General features: G+C 43.3%; 1 protein-coding gene across 10 annotated transcripts; it reads right to left on the bottom strand.

Annotated features, from left to right (window-relative positions):
• Positions 1-9,514: 9,514 nt before the first annotated feature.
• Positions 9,515-23,567, bottom strand: ANKRD34B (ankyrin repeat domain 34B). Of its 10 annotated transcripts, XM_017870923.1 has the most exons (6): positions 23,232-23,567; positions 22,089-22,232; positions 19,813-19,898; positions 17,928-18,510; positions 16,585-16,665; positions 9,515-12,754 (listed from the first exon to the last, which is right to left on the bottom strand). In XM_017870923.1, exon 6 carries the CDS (start codon positions 12,729-12,731, stop codon positions 11,187-11,189), a length of 1,545 nt encoding a protein of 514 aa, XP_017726412.1. In that variant the 5' UTR covers positions 12,732-12,754; positions 16,585-16,665; positions 17,928-18,510; positions 19,813-19,898; positions 22,089-22,232; positions 23,232-23,567; the 3' UTR covers positions 9,515-11,186. The 10 variants fall into 10 exon arrangements, 8 of the variants coding, with proteins under 8 accessions (XP_017726412.1, XP_017726411.1, XP_017726410.1 ...); XM_017870922.1 differs by lacking the exon at positions 17,928-18,510; XM_017870921.1 differs by lacking the exon at positions 17,928-18,510 and having other exon boundaries at positions 16,585-16,675.
• Between the last annotated feature and the right edge of the window lie 495 nt (positions 23,568-24,062).

A 24,062-nucleotide genomic window follows, 5' to 3' on the forward strand; every position in this document is an offset into this window, starting at 1 on the left:
GAAGTTCAAATGCACAACATAATGGTTAAGTGCCACCTATTTGTCCCCTCTAAGTTGATGTCTAATATAGTGATGTTGAGATCACATAGCATCCAAAGGCTATTTCCCAAGACTGGCAGAGCAATAGAGCAATCCTAATTCCAGAAGAGACTGCAATAAGAAAATCAATTGTTCAAAAATTCAAAGGCTTTTAATAGAGTGGCTTATTGTCTTGTGAGTGGTATAATTTGTTAATTAGCCAGGTATGTACTTATCCAGTGGGAAATGATTAAAAGTAATTTGGAACAGTTTTTAATTTGCTTCTTTGTTGGAGTTGGGGTCATGGGTTTTGTTTTGTTTTGTTTTTGTTTCTTTTTTCTGTAATTACAAAGAAAATTAAGTACCTAGTCAATATATAGACAAATGCTATATCTCCGACCTTGTTATTTAGGGCAAGATCCAAGGGAGCTCCCAGACCTAAGCAGCAGGAGCTCGGGCTCCAGTGTCCTAGTGTTCCACATCAGTATTACTCTTACTCTTCATAGTAATTGCCTCTTTATATCCATCAGCCTTTGATCTGGGGAACCAGCTTGTCCAGCCACCTGTATCTTTCATGACAGAATCTCATGTCAAGAGGTCACAGCTCAGTAGGGACTCGGGGGGTGATGGGGGAGTGAAGGGGCAGGCATCTAGACAATGTCTGATATGCTGAGGCTGTGCAAATAATTCCATAGTTGTCCCTATGTAATTCAGAAATGGAGCTTACAGTAATCTAGTCTTGGGAGAGAGACCTGTAAATGATAAGTTGAATATTTGCTAAAACTCCTATGATGGAATAACACATGGCTTGTGGAGTAGTCCCCGAAGAGACAGCCGTCTGTTTTAATTGGGAGGGAACATGAGCTGTGTCTTGAAAGATGAGTAAGATTCACTGGGTAGACTGACAGGGGAAGGACCTTTCAGACCCAGGCACCTGAGCCACACGGGAAAGAGCCTGATCAACCTGCTCAGAAATGTTTCTGGGGCCATGACACTGTGAGACACGAACCAGATTTATTTTCTGTAGTAAGGAGTTGGCTGCTTTTCTCTTAGGGAGTGGGAGTTATTATACTACTTTAATTAGGGAAGCATTATTATCAGTTTTGAATGTTAGAAAAGTGATTATGATGGTGAGAAGGAGGAAATCAATTGGGAGATTTGGAATCCTCAAAGTGAAAGAAGATGAAGGCCTGAATTAAGGAGACACCAAAAGGGGATGGAGAGGCTCAAGAAATAAAGATTATGGACGGGCGTGGTGGCTCACACCTATAATCCCAGCGCTTTGGGAAGCTGAGGCGGGTGGATCACGAGGTCAGGAGTTCAAGACCAGCCTGGCCAATATGGTGAAACCACATCTCTACTAAAAATACAAAAATTAGTTGGGCATGGTGGCACACGCCTGTAGTCCCAGCTACTCAGGAGGCTGAGGCAGAAGAATTGCTTGAATCCGGGAGGCAGAGGTTGCAGTGAGCCGAGATTGCACCACTGCACTCCAGCCTGGGAAACAGAGTGGGACTCCATCTCAAAAAAAAAAAAAAAAGAAAAGAAAAGAAAAGAAAAGAAAAGTAAAGGTTAAAAGGAATAATTTGTAGTTGAATGAGTAGTATGGGAGAGAGGGAGGAGGTCTAGTCATTTAGGTTGGGTGGACAAGTGTTAAGATTGACACACTGACGCCCATTCAGGGCATGGAAAAGAGTCCAGGTGTGCTACTATTTCTCAAGTGGCCCTTTGATGGTGTACGTTCATACCCAACTTGGAAAGAAAAATGAAAATGCCTCTCTGGCCTGACCTAGACTCACGTCTAAAATTACTCTTTTGTAAAAAAAAAAAAAAAGAAAATGTGAAATCCATGCCCAGTTTTCTTTTACTTTTTTATTTTCATAGGTTTTGGGGAAATACGTGGTATTTGGTTACATGAGTAAGTTATTTAGTGGTGATTGGTGAGATTTTGGTGCACCTATCTCCCGAGCAGTGTACACTGAACCCAATTTGTAGTCTTTTATCCCTCACCCCTTTCCCACCTTTTCCCTGAGTCCCCAAAGTCCATTGTATTATTCTTATGCCTTTGCATCCTCATAGCTTAGCTCCCACTTACGAGTGAGAACATACAATGTTTGGTTTTCCATTCCTGAGTTATTTCACTTAGAATAATAGTTTCCAATCCCTTCCAGGTTGCCATGAATGCCATTAATTCACATTCCTTTTCATGGCTGAGTAGTATTTCTCATATATATATACACACACACTCATATATATATATAAAACAGTTTATTATGCACTAATTGATTGATGGGCATCTGGGTTGGTTCCACATTTTTGTAATTGCGAATTGTGCTGCTATAAATATGCATGTGCAAGTATCTTTTTTGTAGGAAAATGACTTTTCCTCTGGGTAGATACCCAGTAGTGGGATTGCTGGATCAAATGGTAGTTCTACTTTTAGTTCTTTAAGAACTCTCCACACTGTTTTCCATAGTAGTTGTACTAGTTTACATTCCCACCAGCAGTGTAGAAGTGTTCTCTTTTCACTGCAGCCACGCCAACATCTGTCATTTTTTGATTTTCTGATTATGGCCATGTTTGCAGGAATGAGGTGGTATTGCATTGTGGTTTTGATATGCATTTTCCTGATCATTAGTGATGTTGAGCATCACTAATGGGCCCTTAGCCCACTTTTTGATAGGATTGTTTGCTTTTTTTCTTGCTAATTTGTTTGAGTTCATGGTAGATGCTGGACATTAGTCCTTTGTCATATGTATAGACTGTGAAGATTTTCTCCCATTCTGTGGGTTGTCTGTTTACTCTGCTGTCTGTTCCTTTTGTTGTGCAAAAGCTCTTTAGTTTAATTAAGTCCCAGCTATTTATCTTTGTTTTTATTGTATTTGCTTTTGGGTTCTTGGTCATGAAATCCTTGCCTAAGCCAATGTCTAGAAGGATTTTCCGATGCTCTTCTAGAATTTTGTAGTTTCAAGACTTAGATTTAAGTCTTTGATCTATCTTGAGTTGATTTTTGTATAAAGTGAGAGATGAGGATCCAATTTCATTCTTCTACATGTGGCTTGCCAATTATCCCACCACCATCACCACCATTTGTTGAATAGGATATCCTTTCCCCACTTAATGTTTTTGTCTGCTTTGCTGAAGATCAGTTGGCTGTAAGTATTTGGGTTTATCTCTGGGTTTTCTATTTGTTCCATTCTATGTGCCTATTTTTATACCAGTACCATGCTGTTTTGGTGACTGACTTTATAGTATAGTTTGAAATCAGGTAATGTGATGCCTCCAGATTTCTTCTTTTTGCTTAGTCTTGCTTTGTCTATGTGGGCTCTTTTTTGATTCCACATGAATTTTAGGATTGTTTTTTCTAGTTCTGTGAAAAGTGATGGTGGTATTTTGATGGAAATTACATTGAATCTGTAGATTGCTTTTGTAATTCCGCCAGTTTCTTGAAGACCATCCTTCTCCCCCACTGCCTCCTCTTAGTAATCTCTACTACATAATTGAATAGTTTCAAGGCTGGGCACGGTGGCTCACACCTGTAACCCCAGCACTTTGGGAGGCTGAGGTGGGAGGATCCCTTGAGTCCAGGAGTTCAAGTAAAACCTGGACAACATAGCAAGACCCCATCTCTATGGAAGATAAAAAAAATTTCAGTTATTTCATAATATTAAACAATAAAACTATCCACACAATTCCACCTTCAGAATGGAGAGAAAGCAGGCAGAGTTTGAAAGGGGCTCACCAGCCACCTCTCCTCTCAAGAAAGCTGCCTTTGGTTTCTATGCTTCTGCTTGCCAGAGAAACCAGTCTGCCTTTGGTTTCTATGCTTCTGCTTGCCGGAGAAACATTGGCCTCCCGGGTTCAAGAGATTCTCCCACCTCAGCCTCCTGAGTAGCTGGGACTACAGACGCGCACCACCACACCTGGCTAATTTTTGTATTATTAGTAGAGATGGGGGTTTCACCATGTTGGCCAGGCTGGTCTTGAACTTTTGGCCTCAAGCGATCCACCCACCTCAACCTCCCAAAGTGCTGGGATTAGGGGTGGGAGCTACTGCGCCCAGCCAGTATCAGTTGTCTCTTGATCTGTTGGCCTCACCATACCTGAATAATAATTAAACCTACTGTGTTGGTCCGTTTTCACACTGCTGATAAAGACATACCCGAGACTGGGCAATTTACAAAAGAAAGAGGTTTAATAGGACTCACAGTTCCACGTGGCTGGGGAGGCCTCACAATCATGGCAGAAGGTACTTTTAGTCTGGCAACTAAACTGTTCTGGGTTTGATTGCTACTGTTGAATCTTCAGTGAAACTGGTCATTGCCCCTTTCTTCTTTATCCCTTCCTTGGAGTGAAATAATATAACCAAGTTCAAAAAATTTAATTGAAATATTCAATGTGAGAGTCTGTTGCCCTTTGTCAAATCAGGGGCTAATGGGAAAACTCTGGCTTAGAATAGAATGAGTTCTTCAAGCAGCCTGTGCAGCTCCACCCCCAGTCTGGGTCAAGGAATGTTTTCCAGACTTCTCCAGGCAGATGTGTGGGCCTTTTCCCGATGCTGCCCCTTCTAATGGCTGTGGACAGGAAACTTGAGCTGAGTGCAGTGGTGCCTCACTGTAATCCCAGCTACTCAGGAGGTTGAGGCAGGTGGATTGCTTGAGCCCAGGAATTCCAGACCAGCTAAGTACCTGGTGGTCATCCCAATCCTTTATTCTTGGGGGTTCTGAGGCCTTGATAGTCCTGCCTGTGTATAATTGAGATAATCTACATTTGTGTCTGGCCATTATAGTATAAGGGTGTTCCATGGGTTCCTCAGATTCCACCCATGCTCCTTGTACCTCCTATTTTGTGGTTCTGAGAATCACTCCAGCCAACACCATGACCCCTTTATCTCCTATGAAGGAAACTGGAATGACCAGGTAGTTACTTCAGCTTCCATTTCAGGGGAACTACCATAGTATCATTTGGTGGAAGTATTCCTCCCTTGGATGCCAGATTATTGATATCAGTGGTATCAGTATCAGTAGGGCTCAGAGTTGCAGGGGTAGGATAGCAATTTTTTTTAATTGACAAGAAGATCCTTTTTGAAATGTTTTCAACTTCAATCTTTTTCAAATTTTTCTGCTAAATCTGGAACTGTTAATAAGTAAAGATTGTCTCAAAGTACTATCTATTTAAAAAGACTTTAAAGATTATTCAGTAAATGGAATCTTTTTTGTTAAATCTCTGATTTAACATCTCCTCTTCCATGTCCATCTCCTCTTCCTCTTTCCAAAAATGGTGACTCATGTCTTCCTAGGACAGGCTTTTCCATAGATAGACAGCTCCAGCAGCTAAGAGAGAACTGAAATATTTCTGTAACTTAATTTTCTGGTTCTAATTTATCTTTATTTGGAGGACTCTGAATAAGTCATTACATTGGTTCTTTTAGTATCTAAGGCCAGCCATCTAATCTCAACTGAGTCTTTTTATCTCCAAGCTAAGCAACAATTATTTTACTTATTTAAAAAATTTTTTTTAGATTCTATCACTTTCATCTTTTACTGCATATTCTTTAGTTTAAGATGTGGTACCTAGAATTAAAAACACCATTTCATATTTGATCTCTGAGTGCTAAGATTCAGGAGTAGACACTGATTAAAAATGCAGTCAGGCTGTTAGCACTCCCAAAAAACCTGCATTAGTTAATTAACTGCCCCATGTTGTTTCAATTTAGGATCATTAAGATGGAAAGCATCCCTTCAATGATTATGAGAGACATAAGAGAGAAATAAACGTTTTATTACTTACAGGTCCTGGGGTACACAGTATAGCTGGAGGCCACATGCAGGGATGTCAGGGAGTGCATGGAGAGAGAGAGGAAGGGACCCATGGGTCAATGCCTTTATTGGGTCCAGGGTGTTATCCAAACAGGTTTCCCAAGGGCAATCTGAATTGGTGGGTTTAAGTTAATCAGGCATGGGTTCTAGGAGGTCACACAGTGACTAAGAGGTGACCGCTGTGGCATACCTGCACAATCCATGTGGGGTGTGAGGGTCAGCGGGGCCAGTCAAGCAGGGTGTATCTAGTTGTTCCTTAGGGAAGTCCCCAGGAGCAGTTACATAAGGCAGGTATCTGGATCGACCATGCTGCGGAAGTGGGAGGCTGTGTAGAACTAGCAGTGTGTCAAGGGTGACTGAACCTTGCTTCTGGTATGAGAAAGTCCAACTCATTCAAAATGGATGCCCAGGTAACATAAGATTTTAAGAATTCACTAAACATATAAATTGCTGATCATCCTAATCTGATACAACTGATTTTAAAACCTAAATGTGGGTATTTATCATGCTTAAGCTTTAGGTTTTTGGTTTTGATCCATTGTTCCAGCTAATCGACATTCTTTTGAATTGTTTTTGCGATTTCTTGTGTTAGCTATTCTTCCCAGTTTTTCCTTTCCTGGCCTTCTCTTGTAAGAATGATCACTTGGCCGGGCGCGGTGGCTCAAGCCTGTAATCCCAGCACTTTGGGAGGCCGAGACGGGCAGATCACGAGTCAGGAGATGGAGACCATCCTGGCTAACACGGTGAAACCCCGTCTCTACTAAAAACTACAAAAAACTAGCCGGGCAGCGCCTGTAGTCCCAGCTACCCAGGAGGCTGAGGCAGGAGAATGGCGTAAACCCGGGAGGCGGAGATTGCAGTGAGCTGAGATCCGGCCACAGCACTCCAGCCTGGGTGACAGAGCGAGACTCCGTCTCAAAAAAAAAAAAAAAAAAGAAGTGGGATCTGAGGAATACTGGCATAAGGCTATATAAGCTCAAATATTAATGTATAAGAATATCATCTCTAGTTGCACTATGTCTTCTTGTTTTAAAATGTAGGTGATACGGTTTGGCTCTGTGTCCCCACCCAGATCTCATCTTGTAGCTCTCACAATTCCCACGTGTTGTGGGAGGGACCCAGTGAGAGATTACTGAATTATGGGGGTGAGTCTTTCCCATGCTGTTCTCCTGATAGTGAATGGGTCTCAGGAGATCTGATGGTTTAAAAAAAATGGGAGTTTCTCTGCACAAGCTCTCTCTTTGCCTGCCGCCATCCATGTCTTGCCTTCTGCCATGATTGTGAGGCCTCCCCAGCCACGTGGAACTGTGAGTCCTATTAAAACTTTCTTTTGTAAATTGCCCAGTCTCGGGTATGTCTTTATCAGCAGTGTGAAAACGGACCAACACAGTAGGTTTAATTATTATTCAGGTATGGTGAGGCCAACAGATCAAGAGACAACTGATACTGGCTGGGCGCAGTAGCTCCCACCCCTAATCCCAGCACTTTGGGAGGCTGAGGTGGGTGGATCGCTTGAGGCCAAAAGTTCAAGACCAGCCTGGCCAACATGGTGAAACCCCATCTCTACTAATAATACAAAAATTAGCCAGGTGTGGTGGTGCGCGTCTGTAGTCCCAGCTACTCAGGAGGCTGAGGCAGGAGAATCTCTTGAACCCGGGAGGCCAACGTTGTGGTGAGCCAAGATTGAACCATTGCATTCCAGCCTGGTGACAGAGTGAAACTGTCTCAAAAAATAAAGAGACAACAAACTGATATTGAAAAAGAGTTTCTTACTCTCAGTTCCCAAGAGGAAACGGGGTTGGTAACGAGGGTGGTGGTGGGGGGTCACACTGTGCAGCACCACATGTGGAGAACCAGGGTTGGTTGGGAGGCAGGAGGAGCAAGGGGGAAAGGTGGGAAAGGGGCTTTATTGTGGTTTTGGCGGGAAGGAATGGGCAAGGCAAGGTAAGCAGGTTTCTGGTTGGCTGGTTTGAATAGCTTCAGTGGGCTCTGGGGTGTAGGAGCTGTCTCTAGCTGTCTGGTTCCTGGCCCTGGGGTGATTAGGACAAGGAATGGCAGTGTGAGAGCCCTGTGAGAGCCTGATAAAGGAGATGTTTGGGGAATGGGCTCTGGATTGGTTGGTTTGCATATGGAAGGCATGCTCAGTGGGTGAGCTGTTTTCTATCTCTAGGAATTAGTTTATCCTGGGAGGGACTGTCCCTCCAGTGTCAGCAAGGTCTCAGGATGTCAAAGCCTCAAGAAATACAAAAATTAGATACGATGAATACTCTTATCAGCCTAACAGGCTTATTCTCTCCTTTAAGCAAGCCACATGGGAATCAAATTATTAAAAGGCTACACAGTGGGTGATTAATCAGAATAAGGGTCATTTTATTTGAAAATTTATAAAGTTCAAGTACTAGATGCCTGATAGATGTGTTTCCAGCCAAGAATATGCCAGGCAGTTGTTTACCCCTTCCCTGGGCACCGCTTGGATGGGCACTGTCAACACCTTTCTCAGTAACTGGGGTTGCCCTTTGTCCTCCGCGAAAGGACTGCCATGATTCAGTATTAGTTGTACTCATTGGAAATCCTGGTCCCAAGTAACTAAGAATGGTACCTGTAAGACGAATAAATGAAATGTCATTATACCTGTAAGTTAAATCATACTCTTAAATGAAGTTAAAATATAACAAAATGCATTTATTATGTGCATACATACATGCCTAATTGCTATTGCAAACATCTATAGGACCCACCATTGGGATCACAATGATATATTTTACTTAATGGGGTGAAAAGTCCCACCGGATGGCTTTACAACCAGACTCAAACACTGTAAGTGTTCTTACGATTGCTAGCAAGTTTAAAATTCTTCCAAATATGGCCCCAAATTTTTATTTTTATTTTTATTTTATTTAGTTATTTATTTTTAAGACGGGACCTTGCTCTGTTGCCCAGGCTGGAGTGGAGTGGCACGATCTTGGCTCACTGCAACCTCCACCTCCTGGGTTCAAGTGATTCTTGTGCCTCAGCCTCCTGAGTAGCTGGCATTACAGATTATAGGCACGCACCACCATGCCTGATTTTTTTTTTTTTTTCCAAGATGGAGTCTTGCTCTGTCGCCCGGGTTGGAGTGCAGTGGCACAATCTTGGCTCACTGCAACCTCTGCCTCCTGGGTTCAAGCAATTCTCCTGCCTCAGCCTACCAAGTAGCGGGGAATTACAGGCACGAACCACCACATCCAGCTACTTTTTGTATTTTTAGTAGAGATGGGGTTTCACCATGTTGGCCAGGCTGGTCTCGAACTCCTGACCTCATGATCCACCAGCCTCAGCCTCCCAAAGTGCTGGGATTACAGGTGTGAGCCACCATGCCCAGCCTAATTTTGTGTATTTTTAGTAGAGATGGGGATTTGCCGTGTTGCCCAGGCTGGTCTGGAACTCCTGACTTCAAGTGATCTGCCTCGGCCTCCCAAAGTGCCAGGATTATAGGCATAAGCCACCGAGCCTGGCCAAAAAACATTTTAAAATGCTGTTAAATATCTTTTCATGTTGGTTTGAGAATAGCAACAAAAGTTATTCTTTCTTAGTTTTCTATTGATTCAAAGTAGCATGTGGCACAATTACTCTTGAAATTATGTTGAAATATCATTAGTATTTGAAAGATAAATAAAAATCAGTAACCAAAATGATATTTTAAATCTTTATTGATACCATTTTGTTTATGAACTAATCTATTTACATATCCTTCCAAATTGTATCCTTACAACTTGAAGTCAAGTACTTTTCTCGATGTTAAACTTGCAGAAAGCATTTAGCTACCTATAAATATCAGGTACAATTTTAAGTTCTGAATCAAAAAAAATTTTTAGTGTAATTAATATTAATGTTGAAGACATGAAATGGAAAACCTCTAATTACTTTTAAATTAAAGCCACAAGTAATTAAATAATTACTATGTACATTACAACTTGCTTATATCAAATTACCAAGAAAAGCATCATGCCAATTGTTAGGATCACCTCTATTCAGAAGGCAAAGAAAGTTGTACATGACAATCATCAAATTAATACATTTAGGTTTTGTATAGTCTGATTTATTCTTTGTTGTTAAGCTGCTAGATTGAAATAAGGATTCTTTGTATAAACATCATCCTTTGAAGTTATATCGATGATATAATTATTACTTTATTTTATAATACTAATATGGTATTCATTAATTTTGTTGGAAGTTCTTCACAGGTCCTAAAATACTAGATGATTGGAATGTCACACTAAGGAAGTTATCCTTAATATATAAATGTCTAATAACTACATATCAGAAATAAAAAGGTATTGTTTAATATTGCCAAATATTTAGTACATTTTGTGATTAAGTTTCTACTGCCTCTCTTAATTTTAGCTAACCTACTGTAATCATCAGTTTTTCTTCTTAAAAGAAAGCAAGCACTTAGTTTTTATCCATGATGAACTTTTTTTGTTGTTCTTTTTGAAAGACAAGAATAATTTGATATAAGTAAAGAAGAATGCTTTTTAACTTTTATATCATCTTGTTATTGGAAACTTATGGATAGGCTTCCAAAACTAATAACAGGAATTAAAAGATATGGAGAAAGAATAATTCCGTAAGATAACATTACAGGTAAGTCTGTTTAAAAATCAAAACAAAGCAAAGCAAAACACAGTACACAAACAAGACTCAGCATAGATTCCTAGTAGGTTGTAAAACTCTGGCTTGCCAGTTTGACACTGATTAAATTGACACCACGAATATTTTAGTTGCCCATTCTAATATAGTGTTTAACCTTTTAAATTTTTAAGTAGAGTTTTATCTACCTTCAGTCACCACGTGTAAAGAATTAGTTCATTCTTTCTTTGTTGCTCGAATTTATTGATCTTAGAACATTTTATAGCTGTCAGTGTTTTCTTTTATGGTTTGGGGATCATAAAAAATTGCAATCTCATTTATTAACATGAAATGTTAAAAAATTATTGACTTGAAAACTGTTTCCTAATAAAATATTTAGCCAATCTGAAAATTTTAAAAAATTACCCCAACATATGTGGCCTTCTTTCTTTGCTGATTTTTTTTTTTTTAATGACAAATTTGGACTACATTGAGATTGTTAAATATTAGAAGCATTGGGAAAAACAGCTTTGCTTTCGTTTGAGAGAATTCCCTTAACAGAAACTACATATTATTTTTTATGTTCATGATGCCTAGTACAAATCACATTACACTTTAATCCGTCTAGCCATTATGGACTAACCAATTACGAGATTTAAAAGAATGAACATTTAAGATTTCTTCTTTAGTTCTGTTTCTCTGATAGAAACATTTGAAGAAAGTGTGTTTTATACCCATCTCCTAAAAGTTTACTAATTGCTTAATTTGTTCAGTTTGCAACGATTGTCTCCTTAACAACATTTTCTTACTTTTGAATTCTTTAGGGAAAATCGGAACTGTTGGCATAAGCACTTTTTGACCACAAGAAAGAAGGCTGCAAATCTTGTTGTTGACATTGATATCTGAGATGGGAGGGTGAGAATTTACATTTAAGGGTGGGAGAAACCCTTGTCTGGTTTGGGTAACACTGTGATCTAAAGGGAAAGCTCCTGAACCTCGCCTTTCTAAAATGGCATGATTTCTCCTGCTCAGGGGACCTGGGGGGATATTCTCCAACAATTCTTTGGACTCTGACAATTGGGAAGGAGATGGTGAGAGGATCTTTTTCTTTCCTACAAGTGCTTTGCCATCTTCTAAATTTGGAGGGGTAAGGCCAGCTGAGAGCTGGGAATCAGAGCTGTAGTGATTTGCCCCCAAGTTTCTTTTTTGAACTATACTTCTTAAGGTGGAAGTAAATATTGTCTGGTTAGAATCTGGGTCCTGGTCAGCAGGGACTTCAATGCATTGCTGATTTCCTTCTGAAAGACAAGATTGATAATTTATTTCATCACATGACATCTTCCTTGAGCTGGCCTGATCAAAGGCTCTTAGCAAATGTGCAGTGTCTTTTACATCAATGCTTTGGTGCCTAGTGATGAACCGCTTGGAAAGTGCCAGCCCATTGGTTTTATAGGATAGTTCTTCCTCTGGTGTAATATCCTGGAGCTCCTCTTGCAATGAAGCCACTCTGTTCTGGTGCATTAATGATGGGGGACTCTTGATCCAGGGTGGAGCCGGGGAGAGCTTGGGCCCCTTAGGGGCCAGAGCAGGTTTCCTCACAGGGGAACCTGGGTCCCAGGTATCATCATTGCTTCCAGTGAGCTCAAGATCTTTAAAACCAAAAAGTGTCAGTTCTGTTTCAGAAGAATGTGAAAGTGGTGATGAGGCAGTTTTGATGTCTATTTCTGAAGGAGTGGTGCAGGTAGCTGGGGAATGACACCCATCTATATCCACAGGAGGCATATTTAAGTACTGTTTAGTAGTATGCTTCCCACAGGGCGACTTTGCTGTTGTGATGATGATGACCTCTTTCCCTTTTGCCTTGCAAGCACTAAGAAGAACTTTCAGGGTCTCCGTATCTTCTGAATTTATAGCATAAACAAGAGCTGAGTAACTAGCATGGTCTTGCAAGCTGAGGTCAGCCCCACTCTTGAGGAGCAAGGAAACAACTTCAGGGCCAGCTTTTTCTAAGCAAGCATGCATCAAAGCCGTTTTCCCAGATTTGTCCTGTATGTTGGGATCAGCATTGTTCTCTAACAGGTATTTCACCATTTTGGCTTTACTGACACTCTGGTGATCCACATGTTTGGTCTTACAAGCGATCATTAAAGGGGTTTCCCCACGGTCGTTGCTCTCATTAATGTAGGCACCGCCTTCTAGCAAAAGTCTTGTGAGGCGAAGCCGGCTCTGATGGACTGCTTTGATCAAGGAATTTCCTTCACTTGAAATTTCCATACCTTCATCCATCTTCAGAGGTTAGAAATTAATACCTGGTTATCAAAGATGGTAAAGACCAAAAGATTAGCCAGAATCAACATCCCAGCTTATATTCATTTTCTTAGAATTAATTTTGAAAATATGTAGGGGACATAAATGGGATTATGCTATTAATAAATGCAGAACAAAATAGTGAATTGCAACATAAAATAAATTTTTGAATAGTAATGACCTTGAGGAGATTACAAATTAAAATTTATTTTCAAAATCTTCATTGAATATTTATAACACCAACATAGTACTTTCCTAAGTCCCACATTAATTAAAAAATAATCCACCTGTGAAAAATAATTTTTAAATTAATATTAAAAATCAAATTTAGGATAAGTACAGTGGCTCACATCTGTAATCCCAGCACGTTGGGAGGTTGAAGCAGGAGGATTACTTGAGGACAGGAATTTGAGACCAGCCTGGGCAATGTGTGGTGAGATTCCGTCTCTACCAAAAATAAGTTTTAAAATTAGCTGGGCATGGTGGTGTGACCTGTAGTTCCAGCTACTCAGGAGACTGAGGCAGGAGGATCACTTGAGCCCCAGGAGTTCAAGGTTACAGTGAGCTATGCTCATCCCACAAGCACGCAGCCTGGGTGACAGAGTGAGACCCTATCTCTAAAAATAAAATTAATTAAAATGTAAATTTTAAAAAGTAAACTTAAGCCAAAAAGCCAAAATTCTGTTGTCATTGCAACAGAATCAATTAAAATATAACATGTTTGTGGTAGCTGTATGTAAAACCTTTAGTATTACATTACTTAAACATGTTCTTCAATTAAATAATGCAAGTGATATCTACATTTTCAATTTGAGGGACTTTTTATGTTTCTTTTGAAGGATGAAATATTGTTTGGGCTGCAACATGTTAACTGACATAATATCTGAAATTCACACTGAGATTGGAATGGTGAGCATGTGATTACGCGTTTTTCTTGATTCTATTATTTAAATCATATACTGACCAGATAACGAGGTTAGCAAGAACTATAGGGTTAAAATTTGACAACAGTCTATCTGCTGTGAAAAAGGAGTTCCATAGGCAAGAAACCTGAAAGGAGCCATGCAGACTTTGTAAACATTTTAATTATTATTATTGAAACTAAAAAGTATTTATGTTTAATTTATTTAAATAATTTAGATTCAGACTCCTTCAACAGATAATTCCATTAGGTGGTAAGAATTATGTCTTCATCTAGGACTAAGAAAATTTTTGTCTTTTAACAGTCCTTAGAGTTGGTGGGGAGAATCAGATGAATGTATATATAATATTTAAATCTGTTTCATTGATTCAGTAGTTTTTGGAAATTGAAAACTATTGTTTATTCTACCTACTTACTTTTAAAATTAAGATTATGGGAAATGGATTTCTATTTGATAATAGAATAGATAACAAATCTAATAACAACCAAAAGAAAGAAGAGACGAAGAGAGCAGAAAGAAAGAGAAGGAAAAAGAGAAAAGTAAGCATGCAGGCAGAAATTTCATTCTTAAACATCTATAAGCTCCTGATATGTGCTGGGCACTGAGCTACAAAGATACAAGCCCCATGTCTGAGGAGCTCACAGCCTTTTGGGAGAGATACTATATAAGCAGCTGGTTACAGAGTCAGGAGAGCCCAGAAGCTTTAACATCTTGGGGACTAAAATGGGCTTCACAGAATCCAGCTGTGTGAGTTGGGTCTTGAAGATTTTGTAAGAATCTGGCAGGCAGACAAAGGAGTAGGGAGAGGTAGGTAACACTCCTTTTGCAAAGACCTAGAGGCCTAAATAGTGGTTATTTACAAGGAAACAGGCTTTATTTACTTGGTTACAACCACACTTCAGGAACATATTTTAGCAGATGGTTAGGGTTCATATGGCAGAACACACACATCTAATTTTGCTTCTTCCTGAAAATCCTTAACACCAAAGAATTTTGTCAAAGACATAAACTCTTAAAGATAGAGGGAAGAGGAGAAGATGGCAGCAACACTATTTTGGAAGCCAGAAAGCAGATGAGCCAGTAGTAACTGACTCAGCTTGTGTGTGTGTGTGTGTGTGTGTGTGTGTGTGTGTGTAATACAGCTAAAATAAGGAGGAGTAGGTGAAAAGCTGTTAGATAAGCAGTTAGAATTCCTAGGTCCTTGCTACTTGAAGTGTGATCCTACCCTGGCATAAACACCACCAGAAAACTCATTTGATATGCAGAATGTCAGACCCCACCCCAGAGCTACTGACTCAGAGCCTACATTTTAACAAGATCCCCAGGTGATTTGCATGCACATTAAAGTTTGAGAAGTGCTGCCTTAGGTCACTCCTCCAGCTCCCAGTCACTAGGAGATAGAAGACTGCCCCTCCTGTCCTACGGGCTATCTAGAGGTTTATTCTCAGGAAATAATGACACAGAGCATCTCTGGACTGGGAGACACCAGCATGTTTGAGAACAAGAAAGCAGGGGAATAAGTGATTGCTTACTGACCACTACTGAAGGGGGCCACAGCCTACTTCCCCACCTTGGCTTCGAGGAGGCCAGCAGCCATACCCTCACCCCTCAGGGATACATTGATTGCTATGGCGTTCTCTCAAGAATCTGACATGCCACCCAGGTTGTACTACAGTAAGGCTTACAGGTGACAAGTCTCATTTGTGTGCTTAAGAGTTCTCATCAGCTTTTAATCCCAACCCTTTAATCATGAGCAGCCACAACAAAATTTAAAACAAACAAAATGCCTCTTACATTAAAGACAGAGACTAGAACAAATTGAAAAAAGCAACTTGCAGGAAACATATTAATCAGAAAATGAAAAGATGAGAAATTGAAAAGATGAAAATGAAAAGCTTTTGTCATACACTGGCAATATTGTCTTGTCTTTATTCACCTAATTTTGTACCTGCTACTAAGTTTTTAAAAAATAAACAATTATTTTACTTAGGGATCAAATATAAGGGGCACCTGAAAATGTTTTTTTAAAGCAAAGGGAATGATTAATACAAAAGTCAAGAGAAAGCTACTCCTTGGTAGAGATTAGGAGAACAATGCCTTTTGGGAGGAACACAGAGAGGCTGAAAGGTTCAGGTGATGTTCTATTTCCCAGTCTGGGTGGTGCATAGGTGGGTGTCCATTCTATTCTTCTTCTTCTTTTTTTTTTTTTTTTTGAGACGGAGTGCAGTGGCCGGATCTGTCGCCCAAGCTGGAGTGCAGTGGCCAGATCTCAGCTCACTGCAAGCTCCGCCTCCCGGGTTCACGCCATTCTCCTGCCTCAGCCTTCCGAGTAGCTGGGACTACAGGCGCCCGCCACCTCGCCCGGCTAGTTTTTTGTACTTTTAGTAGAGACGGGGTTTCACCGTGTTAGCCAGGATGGTCTCGATCTCCTGACCTTGTGATCCGCCCGCCTCGGCCTCCCAAAGTGCTGGGATTACAGGCTTGAGCCACTGCGCCCGGCCTCTTCTTTAAAAGTACACATTTCACATACTTTTCTGTGTATCAGTCTTATTTACTTATTGTGAAATAGAATGTGTGTGCAGAAAAGAGCATAGCATATATGTAAGATATACTTCATTATTAAAATTTACAAAGAGTCCTATTAGGTCTTCCTTTTAAAAGAGTAATTCAGTTCTCATGACATTATCGATGACATTTGTGCCTTGACTTTCAACTGGAGTTTCAACGGACTAAGCCCCTGAAAGGCAGTATTCAAAAGGACATAGTATTCATCTCCACTTCAGTATCATTGATGGTGCAAAGCAAAGAACTACTCAATATATACATACACAAATACAATGAGAGTGAATGCTTTCATTTTATGTTCCCCGTGACAAACTCTATAAAGGCTATCTTGGAGCCAGACATACCTGCAAGTCAGGAACTTAGGAATCTGGGATCAGTTGACAGCTTGGGTCCCAACTCAGAGGTCTATTCTGAATGCAAAGCATCTGAAAAGAGCTCACATGAGACAGTGATCACAAAAGGATCATTTTTAAAGCATTTTTCATATATAAATGGGCTTAATAGAGCATAGAAATGTAGAGAAATGAGCTGGAATGTAATATCAAATAGAGAAACTACTTAGTAATTGCAATTCGATTGCTATACAGTATCAGTCATTTAAAAAATTATTTGACAAAAAGTAACATTTGAGAAACAGATATTCAAACGAGAACAAGTTGTCAGATACCAGATTTCAATATTATATTCTTGTATAGTTTCTAGTATTTAGGTCAATCTTGTTTTATTTTTTAAAGTCTTAGCAGAATCTTTGGGGAAGATATTTTACTTACATTTTAAAAAATACTTATTTTATTTTATTTTTTGGCACAGGGTCTTGCTATATTGCCCAGGCTGGTCTTGAACTCCCGGCCTCAAATGATCCTCCTGCCTCAGCCTCCCAAAGTGTTGGGGTTACAGGCATGAGCCACCATGGCCAGCCAAGGCTTTCTGCTTTTCAGCCATCCTCAAGTAAAGGCCTTTCTCCACAACACTAAACCTGAGCACTTGCTGTCACAGCTTTTCTTTCACCAAGGTTGATGTCAGGAAGTTCTGGGAGAAGAAGAGGAGCTGCTACTATGCTGGAGACTGCCATGCCTAAGGAGGACAGTGGCCCCATCATAGTCTTGTGGAAAAAGAGGGTGCTGTGTGCTTCAGAGTCTCAGAGAAGTGGAGCACTGGCACCAACTTGCTGCCTAATCCACCTGCAGTGTGGACATAGGCAGACCCTCTCCTCTGAGGACTGGGGGAGTGTCCAGCAAAACCAACCTCATGAGGTTGACTCTTTCCTCATTCTAAAGATTTTTAAAGCCACTTTGTTTGCTCACTTCTTTTTTTTGAGATGGAATTTCGCTCTTGTTGCCCAGGCTGGAGTGCAATGGCGCCATCTCGGCTCACTCCGAGTATCTGGGATTACAGGTGTGCGCCACCATACCCTGCTAATTTTGTGTTTTTAGTAGAGATGGGGTTTCTTCATATTGGTCAGGTTGCTCTCGAACTCCCAACCTCAGGTGATCTGCCCACCTCAGCCTCCCAAAGTACTGGGATTACAGCCGTGCGCCACGGCGCCCAGCCTGTTTGCTCACTTTTTAACATTTAGTAGATAACTTTTGAAACTGTCTAAACATTACACTTGTCAGGGAAAAAAGGTGTCGGATACGTTATTCTCCAAATGTACAGTACATGTTCAGGTTCTTTCTCTCATCAGTACCTGAATGGAAGAACCCCCTTCTCTTTAGCCCTTCATCCTTTTCGGGGGTTCTTTTATCTTGTTTTCTCCATTTGTACATCAAAAACACTGATATTTATGTCTGACTTATTTCCTTTTCACAGAGTCGAACTCAACTTTTGATGATGACCACTTCTGTTGCCTAGAACGTTCTTTCCTCCTTGAAGCATCCTGATTGGACACTGAGTGCTGACAGCATACTAACATCCAGTCAATCCCTTTGTTATGTCTAGACTATAAGCAATCCCCAAATTCAGTGGCACCTTCTATATAGATAATAGTTCAATTGCAGAAAGTTCAGGCATCTGACAGGGGTCAATCGTAACTTCCACACTTATTGGCTATGTGCCCTGATCAAGTCTCTCAGCCTCTAGGAGTCTTGAGTTCCTCACGCGTGGAATGACAATCATAGAATATGCATTCCATGGGGATGTGGTAATGAAATCAGACAATGTCTAGAGAAAGACTTTCTTGTTTTGTCTTCACACTCACTGCATTCTTCTTTCTAAAATGTTTATCTCAGAATTAGCTTTTTGAAAAGTTTATCATGTCTCCAATCCACAACCTATTTAAAATAACAGATAAAATATTGGAAATGTTGTTTTTTTAAGGATCTCATATTTCTAAGATGCAATGCTTCTTCTCATTCGGTAAACATCAGTGGACTCTAATAAGCGAAACACGGAAAGAGCATATCCTTTAAGTGTACTTTCCTTACAATTTCCAAATACTATCATTTTGACATTATTACAAGATATTAATTATTAAACCGATGGATAAACTGCTTTTCATTCAAAAATTACAGTGTCTTTAATATCACTTGCACCTCATGGTGGCATATTTACAATGCTCCTTTAGTTCCTCCCTCTATGCCCAAGATGCCACCAAAATTATAAGCATTGAGTTATTTTTTTAAAATATTTTAAATATGCATATTTTTAAGAACAAAGAAAATTGGAGGAGAGATACCATTAGATAAGCAATTTCAAACAGGCTCTGGAAATGGGGGAATGGTGGAGTGGCAAATGGCCTTAGCATGGCAGAGGAGGCTGCAGGACACAGACCCAGGGAGGCTGCTTACCCACAGGACCTGTGACATTTAGGACTTAGAGGTTCCAAGTGCCATAGAAAATGGCAATGAGGGCCGGGCGGCGGTGAGCTCAAGCCCCTGTAATCCAGCACTTTGGAGCCGAGACGGGCCGGATCAATAGGGTCAAGGAGATCGAGAACCATCCTGGCCTCAATACCGGTGAAACCCCGTCTCTACCTAAAAAATACAAAAAAACTAGCCGGGGCGGACGAGGCGGGCGCCTGTAGTCCAGCTACTCGGGAGGCTGAGAACAGGAGAATGGGGCAGTGAACCCTGGGGCGGGAGCTTGCAGTGGAGCCCTGAGACCGGCCACTGCACTTCCCAGCCTGGGCGGCAAGAGCAAGACTCCCGTCCTCAAAAAAAAAAAAAAAAAGAGAAAATGGCAATGAGTAACAGGGCTTAGAACAAGAAGATGGTTGAAAGTCTGTGGACAGAACACCTGGATACCTACGTATTTTATCCCAGCCCAAGTAGCAGACAATCACTTTCCTAGGCAAGAAAACAAAGATTTATTTTCTAAATTGATCAGAAAGTCTCCAAACTTAGAGGCAGCTTGCTGAAAACAGGGATTCAGTGAGCATGTGCAGGCCAAACGATGAAGTCCCCAGCTCCCTGCCCTGCTACAAGGGGACTGGAAGCCAGGAAAAGGAAATAAGGCACATTGTATCTTGGAAAGATGAGCCCTATTAAAAATATCTGTTGGTACATGAAAGCAATTCAAACCATAACTGCATTCACCCTTCCAGACACCCACTCTAAATGGAAATAGAAAGTTACCTGAAAACATTATTCAAAATTTCATACTTCACTTTTGTCTCTTCTCTCCCTGGATGAGTTTTCTGTCAGCCAGCTGTCAGTTCCTACTGAAGGAAATCAAAGCTATTCAGAGTTATATAAACACCAATAACTTGTTACATGCATCTTTCCCATTTGGAGTCTAGTTTTTAAATTCCTTATTAAGAAATCCCTACAATGTTTGCTCAGTTAGTCATATCTCACTGATTATGAGTTTGTAAAGTGTCTGGAGATTCTATGCACAGCAACCCTGTGTGTGTCTGCCTGCAGGGCTGAGTCTGCCGTGCAAGGACTGCTGGGGTTGGAAGGGCCTCAGCACTCACTTGGTGCAGATGAGGAGGCTGAGAAAGGAAAGGTGAGGGCACTCTCCCAAAGTCAATCATCTTACTCACCTGCTTGCCAGAGGTCAATTCATGTTTGTGTCCTTTATCTCAATATCGCCTTGCTTCTTGGATGGCCAGCTTCCCACGGAGTAGGACTCCGTTTTGAGGGCCTGATTTGTGTGTTATCTCACATGGCAGTGCTGCATGAGCTGAGGTGTTTGCAAAGCCATCTTGGAGATGATAGACCAGGCCTTTCCTGTGGCTTTTTGTCCCCATGCCACCCCCAGTTTTCCTTTCTTAACACAGAAAAGTGGCCGGGCATGGTGGCTTATGCCTGTAAACCCAGCACTTTGGAAGGCTGAGGGGAAGCGGATCACCTGAGGTCAGGAGTTTGAGACCAGCCTGGCCAACATGGTGAAACCCCATCTCTACTAAAAATACAAAAGTTAGCCAGGCATTGTGGCAGATGCCTGTAATCCCAGCTACTCAGGAGGCTGAGGCAGGAGAATCACTTGAACTCAGGAGGTGGAGGTTGCAGCGAGCCGAAGTTGCACCACTGCACTCCAGCCTGGGTGACAAGAGCAAGACTCTGTCCCCCCCCCCGCCAAAAAAAAAAAAAGAAAGAAAGAAAGAAAGAAAAGTTATTTTCCTTTGAGCCTTTCACTCTACCTCCAAATAGGATCCACGCTTCCTCTCATAAAGTTCATCATCTGGCCATGGTGGGGGAGAACTTAACAAATGGGTTTGAACTCAAAATTCAGCCCATTGCCCTTGCCTCAGTCCCTGCCTATGCGCTGCCCCACAGGCGATTAGAGACTGCTCAGATGAGGCAGCAGGGTGCATATCAGGGACCTGGGCTCCAGCTCTCTCCAAGTTACCAACCTCTGAGAAGTCATTCTTAGCCTTAGTTTCCTCACCTCTAAAATGGGCATAATATCTACTTTACAGTAGATGATTGTGAGGATTTTAAGATCCGAACACACTTGCTACTGAAGAATTCAATGAATGTCCGTTTATAAACATGCGTCACCAAATACAGGCACTGCATACAGGAATCATCAGGGCTGGTGGGGTCTGACAATGGGATGCTAGGTTCCCTATACCAGTGGGTTCTCCTTTTGTGAGCATAAGAAACACATGGAGCGCCTGTTAAAAAGAAAATTCTAGGCTCCACTCCCACATATTCCATGGGAGATGCTTCTAATGCACACTTGGAGAATATCTGAGGCAAATTCTTCATTCCTCATTCCAGGCCACTTCCTGTTTGCTATGGACCCCTGCCTCAGATTCACACAGAGCTGTCTCCGTCATTAAGTCCAGGTGGTGTGATGCTCAGCTCCCCTGCAGGAGTGAAAGGCAGAGACAGATGGCTGCCACAGCCTACAGACGGGTCCAGGGAGCTCACAGGTCCCAGAGAAGACGACAGCCTTGAATTAGTAGAATGGGCCAGGAGCTGGAGGTTTGCTGCCCTGCCTTTCCTAAACGGGTTTGAAAAAAACCCAGAGTCCTAGTGGACAGTCAAAGGCCAGGAGGGAGGCCAGCTGCACTGCAATAAGGCAAGCCTGCCTGCCACAAGCAAATGTGTATCTCCTCCCCACCCAAGGAAAGGGACAGAGACAGAATAAAAGATGCATCTGAGGTCGTCCTGGAAAATGGAATGACTAGCCAGGAAAAGATTCTTCCCTGGTATTGACTTGCAAGAAATATTTCGAAACCGCCCAGGGAGACGAGTAGCTGGTAAGGTTTGCTGTGTTTCCCACACATACCCCCAAAGGGCTGCTGGGTTCTCCTAGTTACTTCGGCTGCGCCCCAGGCCTTTGGGGCATCTATGCCCCAACCTCTGTTACTGATTCACCTCCCCTGCCAACACACACACACACACGAGAGAGAGAGAGAGAGAGAGAGAGAGAGAGAGAGAGAGCGCGAGCAACCTACTCCTCCAAGTCTCAGGGAACCAAGGTGATGGGATTTCCAAGCTGTTGAGGATGCTAGCAGAGTCTCCACGGTCCCCGCCGACCCCTGGAACCAGGCGCGTTTCCTCAGTTTTTCCTGAGAGCAGGAGGAAGCGAGCTCAAGGCGCTGTCGGAGAAGGGCAAAGGAAGGTGACTGGGGAGACAGCGCCAGGGCACCGATGGGGGCGGGGTACGCGTTTCGTCGCCTCATCTCTGAGCCAGGGCAGGCAGCTGGCGGGCTAAGGCGATCACCATCCACGAAAACGGGTTCTGCCCACAGTCGCTGCGGAGCGGTCCCTACGCCGCTCACCCGTCCGCCAGACGCGGCCCTCCCTTGGGAAATGGCGCGTCTGAGCGGCGCAGCCACGGCCCCCATCCCGGAGCAGGCGCACCTCTGCACCCGCCTCTCAGCTAACGGGGCCCGGTATCCTGGTGCCAAGGCTGTGCGCACCTGAGAAGCGCGGGGACCAGCTGCCCGCCCCTGTGCTTCCAGAGCCAGAGGCTGCAAACCGCTCCGCAGTCCCCAGCCCGCGCCCAGCCGGCACCTCCTGCTGCCCAGCTGCCGAGGCACCTGCGGAGACGCGCCCAAGTCAGACCCTCCGACCCGCGAGCTCCTGCGGCCCAGCGCGCGCCGCTCCCTCTGCTGCGCCGACCTTCGCCCGTCAGGCCCCCGCCCCGCGTCCTCCTCGACCGCCCCCGGCTGGGCAGCCCTCGCCGGTTCCCGCCGCTCGGCGAGGCTGAGAAGGAGGCGGAACCCGCATCCCCGCGGAGTCCAAGCCCCAGTGGCCGCAAAACTGGAACCGAGAACCAGCGGGAACGGCAGGAGGCGCGAGGGTGAGCTCGCGTGGAGCGCGCCCCGGGGTGGCGGGGCAGAGTCTCTCGGGAGGCCCCTGCAGCCCGACGGCCCTCGGCTGGCCCTGGGTCTCGCACCCTGCTCTGGGCACTGCATTGTCAGGGTGCGCGGGAGGTGCGGGCTTCAGGGGCCTGCGCGCACCGGGCAGGGAGCACTGCGGTCGTGCGGGCCGCTGGGTCCCACGCTGCGCCCTCGATGTCCTCCTCCCGACAGCCGCCACTGCAAGCCAAAGTTTCCCAAGTGCAGCCGGCAGGCACGGCGCCTCACACTGACCTGGGACGCGCTGTCGAGTTGGTGGCGGCGCTTGCAACCTCCCTCTGGCACTGCCCGACCCTCTGTGTGGTGGCCCTAGGGCGCCGTCCGAGGTGAGCTGTGGTCTTCGGCTCCTCGGCGGTTCGAATCGCAGATCTCGGAGATGCCGTCCCGTCCCCGCCTGCTCGGCGGAAAGAGGTGGGCGACTGCCGCGAAGCGCTGGAGCTGGGACCCGGAGCGCGCACCTCGCCAGACGCCCTGGCAGCGCGGCGCTTCCGTTGGGGGTGACGCGTCGGCTCCCAGCTCTGCGCAGGTGAGGGCGGCAAGGCCACTCTGGACCCAGAGGGGCCAGAAGCTACTGGAAGCTCCGCCTTCTGTTCCTGTAAGTCCCACCCCCGTCCCCCGCTTCGGCCACCGCGCTTCGGCCACGGCGACTTGGTCAACAACAGCGGCAGCAGGGTCTCCCCCCTGAGGGAAGTACGCACCCCTACATCACGGGCTTTGGCTCTTCCAGGCCGTATCCCTCCCCTCAGCTCACATCCACCCGCTGGTCCATGAGTTTGTCTGTCCCCACCGGTCCCTCCACCCCTCTACCTCCCTGTACCCACTCTAGGTAAAGCCAGAGCCTCACTTCAGGTTGGGGTGTTAGTGGGAACAACCATTCTTATGTCTTTAGGAATTTATAAGGTTATTATACTATTATTAAAACATGAATAGAACACATTAACAAAATTTCGCAAAATACATTTCATATGTTAAACTCCACTGAGAGATGAAAAGGAAATGAAGTAGAAGCAACTTTTTTTGTCGTTATTTTTTAGTTTTAGTTTTTTTTTTTTTTTTTTTTTTTTT

Source organism: Rhinopithecus bieti, unplaced genomic scaffold (genome assembly GCF_001698545.2).
Source record: "Rhinopithecus bieti isolate Rb0 unplaced genomic scaffold, ASM169854v2 scaffold_5216, whole genome shotgun sequence".
Taxonomy (NCBI): Eukaryota; Metazoa; Chordata; class Mammalia; order Primates; family Cercopithecidae; genus Rhinopithecus; species Rhinopithecus bieti.